This window comes from Aplysia californica, unplaced genomic scaffold (genome assembly GCF_000002075.1).
Source record: "Aplysia californica isolate F4 #8 unplaced genomic scaffold, AplCal3.0 scaffold00137, whole genome shotgun sequence".
Classification (NCBI taxonomy): Eukaryota; Metazoa; Mollusca; class Gastropoda; order Aplysiida; family Aplysiidae; genus Aplysia; species Aplysia californica.
The window spans coordinates 1326602-1336700 of NW_004797407.1; the positions used below are offsets into that span (position 1 = coordinate 1326602).

Here is a 10099-nt window from a genome sequence, read left to right on the forward strand (position 1 = left end):
TCTCTCTCTCTCTCTCTCTCTCTCTCTCTCTCTCTCTCTCTCTCTCACACACACACACACACACACACACACACACACACACCTTTCGTATTTTTTATGTTGTTGTTCTTGTTTGTTTTTTCTTTCCGTCCTACCTACGTACGTACCCACCTCCCACTCTGACACATCCCTTTTGTTCTCCCCTCGTTCTCCAGATCACCTCCCCCCGTGCCAGTGGCAGACGACCCGTACCTGTACCAGCTGACGAGCGGGACTCAAAGAGAAACAGACGAGAAGTGTGAGCGTGAACAACGACTCATCTCACGGCTGCTACTCCCGCGCACGCACGTCTGCTGATGATCTGACGTCCAGGGTGTTGGGGGTTTTTTTCCTTCTTTTTTTCGCGCCACAAGGGAGTGCCAGGCGAACCTGCTGAATTCTATGGTCGTGAGCTGGTTTGTTGGTTGGTTGGTACGTTGACCTCGGCGGTACCACACGACCCCCACACGGCCCCACGAGTTTTGACTCGGTCACCTCAGAGCGCATTCTCTGATCACGGTATTTGTGCGACTTTTCCTACGTCTCTGCATCACCAAAAGAATAAAGAGCAGTTTCAAGAGTGTGATATAAGTCTTTAAAAAAGCAAACAAACAAAGAGACACACAAAACGTTGGAACTTTGTCACCTCAGCTTGAAGAAATATGAGTGGGAGTTGCTAGAGTTTGACAAAAATAAGTCTTTTTTGCAACTTTAGAGCATTGCGCTTCAATTTGAATTTTTAAAAACCCAACAACAACAAGAACAGAAAGGAGAGAAAATAGATGACTGTAGTGAAGATTAGGACAACGTTGAATTGTGTCAGCTCTGTCTGACGAAATGAAAAGAATTCTAAAGAAGAAATCCTTTCGTGAGGACACGAAAGTCTGTGTTGGTGTTACTGTTAGACCTTTCAGTAACTGAGAAACACACAGAGAGAGAAGGGAGTGGCAGTGTGAGGAGGACAAGTTATGGAAATTCCCGTTGTGCACGAGATTTCTGTCCCAGCCCAGAACCGCCTCTCTAGACATGGCGGTACTTCCCAGCCCTCGCCTGGTGCGTCCAGCAAACTGACCACTGGAGGGTCATCAAGCAACACTGTCAAGTCAGTGAGTGGTAGTGGTGGTGGTGGTTCCTCCTCATTATCTTCCTCCTCTTCCTCCTCCTCCACCACTAACCACTTTCTTCGTCTGTCGAAAACACCGCCTGGAAAACAACAACCGCTGACAATACCACAAAAACCTCTGACATCACGCGGTGGGACAAGTGCCGGGAAAGCCTCCATTTCTGCTCCGTCACAGCAGGGGAGAGAAGTGTTGGGGAAGACAGACCGACTTTCCACGGGGAATCTCACAAACGGACCAACAAGTTTCTCTGGTTTCGCGTTCAACAAGTCACCGTCTCGGGTACATCAGCGCACAGGCTCAGGTACAACGGACGAAACTCTCGCAGATGTGAACGTTCCTCCCCCCGCCTCCCCGCTCCTCAATACGTCTGACACTTTCGCCACCTCCTCTACCTCCCTCTCCCCCTCTCCCTCCCCCTCTTCCTTCTCCCCTTTTTCTTCCTCCTCCTCCCCCGTGTTCCCTCATACTTCTCCCTCTCTTTCTTCTTCCTCCTCCTCCCCTTCCTCCTCCTCGACCTCCACACATCTGCGTGGAATGCACGCGCGTCTACCTAGCACCGACAGCGGAATCCAGGCAGACGCCGGCTTCGACTCACTCTCTCGCTACAGAGGGAAAAATTTTCTCTCCACTTCGTACGGCCACGAGCATGCGTCAGGCGCTGAGGACTGCTCGTCTTTGGGGAGGAAAACTCGAGATTCGAGCGTGGCATCCAGTAGCGGATACAACACGGATACCAACACGTCATTACTACAGCAACAGCAGCAACAACAACAGGCAAAACAACAGCTACAGCCGACGTCGAAGGGTATCAGTTCGAGCCCGCTGACAGTCTCCCCGAGTCGAGTGATCCCTATATCGGCCCCGGCTTCGTTTATGTCCGCGGCCAGTCCGCTGACGTCACTGTCCATCTCGTCATGCGCGGCTACGTCACGTGCTGGTGATACCGCCACGTCAGGGGTGAGGACCTGCTCGTCTGACGCCTCCTCCTCCTCCTCTTCTTCGTCGTTACCATCATCGTCGTCGTCGTCAACCGCCGTCAATGGGAAACATTTCGTGGAGGCGAACAGTTCTATACAGGTGGCGCCGGCTGTGAAAGTTATCGCCACCCCTGGGAGGGTCAGGCTGTCTTTCTGCGGCGACAGCGACGACAACAACAGCAACAACAGCAACAACAACAGCAGCACCAGCAACAACAGCAGAACGATCACAATTTCCTCCTCCCCCTCCTCTGGCAGCTCTCCGCATCACCATCCTTCCTTGCCGACACCATCATCGTCTATTTCGATATCCCACCGACCTCACACCGGCGTCACGGGTCCGTCTACGTCATCAAGCTCCGCCTCCTCCTCTAACAAGGCCCCGCCCCCTGGCTCCACCCTCCGGCTACACGTGGGGAATCCCCCAACCCGCGGCTCTACCCCGTCAGCCACAGCCGACGCCTCACAGCAGAGAATGCAGGGTCAAGGTCGTCTGGGGAACGTGAGGCAAGGCCAAGGTCAAGGTTGCATCGCCTTGACGCGACCTCTCAAGGTCGCAGCTCCGCCGAAGTTGAGCGTCAGAGCCGTGCAGCCCACCTCTCTCAGTGCCCAGACAGTCGTGCCTGTCACTCGACATACTCAATCCCAACTGAACAGCAATCAAACTGCATCAAATGTACAAAAACAACAGCAACAGCAACAGCAACAGCAGCCGCGACAGAAACCAGCAATAACGCGTCCGAAGCCACAAATCGCGCCCAGGAGCTTGTTTATTTCAACCACCTCCAATGGCCCATCCAAGAACTCCGCCACAAACAACGGTGCCAATAACAAAATGGCCGACAACAACACCTCGACGTCCACAGCTTCGCCAAGACTTCAGTCCCAAAAGCCCCTGGTCCCGGCTAAGCCTTTCGCAGCATCTACTAACAAAACTGACTCTACAGGAAAATCGGAAATTCCCGTCACGCACTCCGCTAAGATGGCGGCTCCGCGCCTTCCGGACAGAACGGAAATCCCCGTAAAGCACGTAGACTCGTGCACGGCTAGTTTCAAAACGAACTCCAACGACGGTACCCTAAAGGATGTATCAAATTCTCAGGACAAGAACGGCAAAGCAAGATTGAAAGAACCTGCATCGATCGATAGAATTTACGAAAATGTTAATCTTCTCAGAGACGGTTTCAAATTTGACGACGAGAAAACGAAACTAAAACACGCCGAGCTTATTTTGAAACATTCTGACGAGCTTATAAACGACGCACTCAAAATGTTCGGGGATTCTCCGATAGACTTGAAAGCGGAAACGAAAACGACCACATCCGGGTCGTCGGAAAATACGACCTCTCCGATCGGGGAGAGAATTGTGGAAGGGGCAGACGAGGAGTACCTGGTTCCGGTGTTGGATGTGAGGACTGGCAAGATTCACAAAGGCGGGAAGCTTTCTCATTACGCGGACGGTGTGAAAGAGCCGCGAGTCGGGGAGTCCAAGAACGGGTCATCGTGGAAGGAGCGGAAAGAGAGGATCGACTCGTCTCTGTCTTGGCTCAAGAACGAGTTGGTGAGTTACAGCTCTGTCTATTTGTTTGTTTGTTTGTTGGTTGGTTTGTTGGTTTTTTTAATGGTTGCTTGGTTGCTTGGTTGGTTTGTTGGTTGGTTTGTGTTTGTGGATGGTTGGTGTGTGCTGTGGTGTGGCTAGGTCGTTCTTTCCTATTAAACATCTAGCGTCCTTATTTCTCCTCCTTCTTTACTTTGTATGTTACTCTCTATTAGCCGGTGGTCGGAGAGCGCCACTTGTAAGTCCTTTTTCTTTACTTTCTCTCTGTTGTTTCTGTCTGCCTTACTTTTTCCCAGCACTAAATGACCATTATTGCGTCAATGTTCTTTTCCTTCTCCTTACTCAAACAAACTCTCTCGTAGAACCTCTATTCTTTGGCACATGACCTAATTGTCTTTCAAGTGCGTAGAACTCCTGCTAAAATGAAAGATTTAACTGCTTGTTAAGTTTCCTTGGGTAAAGCACTTTACATGAATGCTGCTCACTTCATCCTAGAGGGAATGGGTAACCAGCTTTAGACAGCGAAATACATTGTGTGTCTGTTTGTGTTTTAGCTATAAATGGGCTTCTTGTTTTGTATACTTACCGGTAAGCCGAGAATGTTTCCGGAAGATTGTTTTCGAGTTTACTTGGAGAATAATATAGATCGTAGAGCGCTCAGAGTTAACCGTTGAGCTGGAACATGTGCAATGTATTAAATCGGTGTGTGAGTGGCGTAATGGTGAGGCTCGTACACATTGCACATTACAGATGGAGGGTGGCTGGAGGGCGCCCATGAGAGGTCCTACTTTTATATATATAAAAAAAAAAAAAAAAAAAAAAAAATATATATATATATATATATATATATATATATATATATATATATATATATATATATATATACATGTTTATATAATAGCTGTTATCTTGCTTAATTGCTAATCTTTGTTCAAACTATAGCTTAACTCAATGAAGACGCGCATTCTGGTCATTCGACAATGTATGAAGATGTGCTGTTTTGGGGCGTAACTTTATCATTGAAACATATTTTTTTGGCTGTTTTCTCTATTTGAAATGTTAAAAGGCATGTATCAATATGCATGCCATGAAATATGAAAACTCGTGATTCTGATATGTGTATGATTGTTCGAAATGTACCGAAATATTGTCTTTGCTCTGCTGCTAATCGGACGTATGTTGCCGCTACGTCTTCAAAGAGTTAAGATGTGAGCTCGGGTTCCCGCGAGAGTAAATCTATCTCATCGAGTATTTCCACATTTCCACATTTCTGATGGATGGATTCTGAATCCCCTCCCCCACCCCCAAACCAGGACAGTTCTTCTGGCTGAAGTTGTTTTTAGGCCATACCCAAAAGGGTTAACATGTTCTTCTGCACAGTAGAATTGTAAGTTGGCTGATTTATCAATGTAATGCCCATACTGTGCCTGAATAATAAAGGGGGAACTGCTGCTTTTTCTTTCCCCATTCTTACTATCATCATGATACCTCTACTTTTTTTGTATGTTTGTCACACTCTTGTGAACTGCTATTTCCGGGGTACCTTGATAGTAGAAGCAGAATTTGTGCTGTTGAGGCTGGAGAGGAGAGCTGAGTTAGTCTGAGTTCCCGGTTTGGACTTCTCTGTTGACATTCACCCCTTGGCGCTCACATGACATTATGCAGTTGCGAGCACCGTAAAACTTCTAAATCCCACACAGCGACAGACGCTGTGAAGTAACCTAAATTGTATCGGTTCGAGTGTAAGAGCATTGAAAGACCTCGTCGGTCCACTTTTAAAGAATCTTTAACATTAAAATTTTATATTTAGATTTCTCTTGTGAGTACCTGCGTATTTTAAATCTTTGTTCATGTGTGCAGGGGCGAAGGCTGACTTGTTTGACAGGGTAATCAAAGTGAAACGGGACCAGATATAGATCTATATGGCCTGTAGATATCACATAAGAATCATACCCGAGGCGGCGACTCTGACTGAGTTGTAAATGAAAACAAATCCGGAATTCATATTGTATGTTCAACCGCCAAAATAATCGGGAAAGTATCTTATTAAATATCAGTTCCAACTAAAATTAAATTAACTTTAGATGTGAATACATAAACACAAAGCAAAGAAGCAGAGATGTCAGTACTAGATCTATATGTTATACATCTACCAGAGAGTCTAACTCTTTGGTAGAACATGACAATTATCATTTTTTAAATTTCACATTTGGCTGTTTTTGTTAGCCTTTCGCGGCCAGGAGCTGGTGTCATAATCGAGGTCACGATCTAATTATAGGACAGTAAAAAGTCGAGGAAAAAAAACAAGCACATGCAGCAGTAAAGAGATTGTTAGGAGTTCGTTCCCCTCACATTTGTGAGGTAGACTCGACCAGTGTTCGTTAGCTTACTTAATCAGGGCTTATGATTGATTTTAACTGTGGCCCCAAAGGGGTGAGCAGGGTATTTGTGGCAATGAAACAGCCATGACTGCTATGCACATGTTCCCTCAACTGTATTGGTAGACTCTTTCAGCCTCACTTTAAGCTTACTTAATCAAAGCTTGCGGCTGATTATGGAGTGGCCCGAGAGGGGTGAGGAGGCTATTTATGTGGCCGTGAAACCGTTTTGAATGTTAGGCATGCTCATTGTGGATTACGAACCTCTTTTTACTTTTGATTTAAGAGGTTTACCCTTTTGGATGAATTTGACAGCGACAATGTTTCAAAATTAGGAAGGGAAGCAGTGATTATTTGATTATATAGACGCTTCGCCCCTGCATGTGTGTTGTTATATTTTGTCGCTAGCATATTATTATGTGGCGTAGCGGTTAGGCGTTTTTGCCTTGCACACAGAAGAACTGTGTTCGAATTCCACATGGGGAGAATGTATCAAGCATCAGGTCATTCTGTTATGATGTTATACTATATATCACTCTCGTAGCCCGGGTTGGGCTTGACAGAAAAAGTTCAAGCCTACCTCCCTAGTGGTTTGAATTGTATCATTAATGGCATAAAGCACTAAACTTAAACACGAAATATATTTTGTTATATGTGAGCAAGTTAGCGAAAATCGTGTGATATCGAACGTGTTTTGTCGGCGCCGACAGATACAGACACGGCTTTGTCAATGTTATGCTGGCTATGATCATCTTTGGGTGACATAAAGCCTTTGTTTGTGTTCCAGCTAAGACAATGGAAGACTGCTTTCCATTTTTGTTTTTCTTTTTTCCCCTGTCGGTTACTTGTCCTTTATTCAACAGCAGTAGCAGCGGTAAAAGGGTAATCATAGCAGAAGCGTGTTTTGATTTTGTTTTTCGTTTCTTTTGTTTGTTTCTCTCTGTAAAAAAGTGAGTCGATATCAACTTAAATTGCAATTGCTCTCTGTCCCTGCCCCCCCCCCCCTTCCTCCTTCTCCATCTCTCTCTTTATCCCCCCCCCCTCCCCTCTCCATTTCTCCATGTATATCTCTCTCTCTTTATCAAAACTTAATCTCTGTGTCTCTCTCTTTCCGGCTTTTGCTCTCTCTCTCTCTCTCTCTCTTTCTCTCTCTCTCTCTCTCTCTCTCTCTCTCTCTCTCTCTCTCTCTCTCTCTCTCTCTCTCTCTCTCTCTCTCTCCCTCCTTCTATCTCCCCTAGGCCCAGATAAAGAGACATGCAACATGCCATAGATCACACTCAGGTACCCCCAAGCTCTCCTTTAATACTCTTGGTACTCTTAACACTCCTTTTCTATGGCACGACATAAGGGTCACAAAAGAGAAGAAAAAAAACGTAATCGGCTTTCTGTGTAGTTTCCGCCCGTGGTACTGCCAAGCCAGTAAATTCCTTTGTGCCTCGTGAAGCATCAATGTTATCTTTTTGGCATCTTTCCTGCCTCGGTGCTCATTGCTGGCACGGGCAGAACCGACCGACATCGACGATTCTTCTACAGATTTTGCGCAGTATTTTTTTGTTTGTTTGTTCTTCAGCTTCTTTCGTATTTTCATCTTGTTTGTTTCGTTTGTTTTGTTTGAGTGGTTCTTTTTCTATAATTTCCTCTGTAATTTTTGTCGTTCAGGGCGAAATTTTAAAAAGAACAAAAAACAAAACAAAACAAAAAAACCCAAAGAAAAACAAAATTGCCCTTCACCACTCAATCGTTACCTGGTGCGTATGTTCCAAGCGATGATGTTTGCAAGAAAAAACCTACTGGCAGATTTCTGAGTTGTCACTCTTTCTCTCAGGGTGGTTGGCGGGTGCTCTGGTGGGGTTTGCTTATTCTTTCTTATCAAACATAATATGTATGTCTACCCAATCTCGCAGCCTTTTATTCTTAGTATGTTGTTCTTTTCTTATGTAACACCTCTAATCTTCGGCACGCATAATGTCTTGTTTGTGTTGCAAGTGTCGTAAAACTCTTTAAGTGAGAAAGTTTTAACAGTCACTCGTTTTTCTCTTCTCCACATCTCTCACTGTCTCCCTCTCTCACCCCCTCTTTCTTTCTTTCCTTTCTCTCTCTCTCTCTCTCTCTCTCTCTCTCTCTCTCTCTCTCCTGGCAAACCTACTGGCAGAGTTCTAAGTTCTCACTCTTTCTCTCAGGGTGGTTGGCGGTTGTTCTCGTGTGGTTTGGGACCTTCATCCTATGGAACATCTCCTTTACTTCGTGTATTACTTACTTTCTTACTTACTACCCATTACGCCATCTGGCGTTTAGGGCAGCAACAAAGGATCTCCAGCTCTGTCTGTTTTGGGCCATCTTGGTCAGCGTTCCCCACCAATGATTCCAGGACATCATTTCAGACTTAACTGTGCGTCTCCTGGTTACTTTGGGTCTGCCACTTTTGCAACGTCCTTCATGTGTCCAGTGGGGGGGGGGGGGGGCAGTCTTCACAATAGAGTCTGGTTTTCTTCTCAAAACATGTCCAATCCATCTCCATCTTCTCCTTTTTTATTATGGAGGTCATGTCCTCTTGCTTACATTTACGTAACAGATCTGCGTTGGAGATCTTGTCAGGCCAGAAGATTCTGCGGATTTAGCGTAAGCTGGTTGTATGAAAGGAAGATAGATGATCAGTCATCCTCCAGCGTTCAGCTCCATATAAGAGTGTGGATAGTACACAGCTGTTCTACAGCTTTAACTTCGTATATTATTACTAAGTAATACCTCAAATCTTCGGCATTTACATGACATATCTGTGTGACTAATGCATTTAAACTGTTTATTCAGACGAAACAAGACGCGCCCGCCTCCCCCAACCCGTCTCCCTCTCTTTATTCTTCACTACCTTTACTTCTCGTCTTCCCCCTTTTCTTTCTAGTTGTCTCTCTTTCTTTCTCTGTCCTTTTCTTCTTTTTCTCTCTTTATCTCTTCCGCTTCCCCCCTCTCTCTCTCTCTCTCTCTCTCTCTCTCTCTCTCTTTCTCTCTCTCTCTCTCCCTCTCTCTCCCTCTCTCTCTCTCTCCCTCCCCCCCTCTCTCTCTCTCTCTCTCTCTCTCTCTCTCTCTCTTTCCTACCTCTGTCTCTCAGCACTTATATACATTCACACATAAACACTCATGGCCACACAGAGACTGTTATTTCAAACAAAGAGGTCTGTAAATTCCTCCTCTTATAAACACTTCAGACTCCGATGGGGGAAGAGGAGAGGTTTCATTTCCAACATTCCTTCCTACCTGTGCCTTGTTGAATGGACACATATCAATATTTTTCTCAGTGGTTACATTGATCCCTATTGGTACAAAGAAGTAAGTTTGTGGTAAAGTTGGGGGGTGCTCTGGTGCTGTTTGCTCCTTCTGCCATGTCAAATATCTCTCCTCCTTTTTATTGTATATTGTCCCTCTCTAGTACACTACTATTCATCGATGTTTATCTCACCTAATCCTGTTGCAAACGCCGTAAAATCTATTAAAACTATAACTAAAACTAAACTAACCTAACCTTCATCATTTCAAAACAAACTAACTGAGAACTATGATCTGGCAAGCGCTAACTGAAGCTCAACTTTAAAAAGATGCAAAGGAGTTATTGTGAGGGGAGCAGAGGTGTCTGAGGCGGGAAGGGGGGGGGGTATGCAAAGGGTATTGAAAACTATTTCTTGAGCTTAGCGTGTTCGGGACTGGTTTGCTGCTTTGTGTGGCCTGCTCTTTCTACTTCTGTTAAAAATGTTCTCGTCGTCCGTTTAAGGGTCTGTCGTTGGAGGGCGCTACTGGTAGATCCTACTTCTTTACGTTTCCTCTGTTGCTTCTGTGTGCCTATTTCGTTTTCCCCAGCACTAAGTGACCATTATTGTGTTGACGATGTGCTTCTCTTTACTCAAAGTCCAATAAACAAATCTGTGAAAGGATCATGGCGACATATGGCCGGCAATCGCGATAAACTACAACCGTACTATAGAGTTGTGAGCTTCTCTTTGATCTCTCTCTCTCTCTCTCTCTCTCTCTCTCTCTCTCTCTCTCTCTCTCTCC

The 10099-nt window shown here is 45.4% G+C and overlaps 1 protein-coding gene across 1 annotated transcript in view; it reads left to right on the forward strand.

The window, feature by feature from the left end:
• LOC101855486 (flocculation protein FLO11) overlaps positions 1 to 10099 on the forward strand; it is a gene marked incomplete at its 5' end in the record, with an annotated part of 49423 nt that overhangs the window by 30665 nt on the left and 8659 nt on the right. The window contains 1 exon segment of the mRNA XM_013081606.2: positions 195 to 3681. Coding sequence (XP_012937060.1) covers positions 987 to 3681 — 2695 coding nt within the window.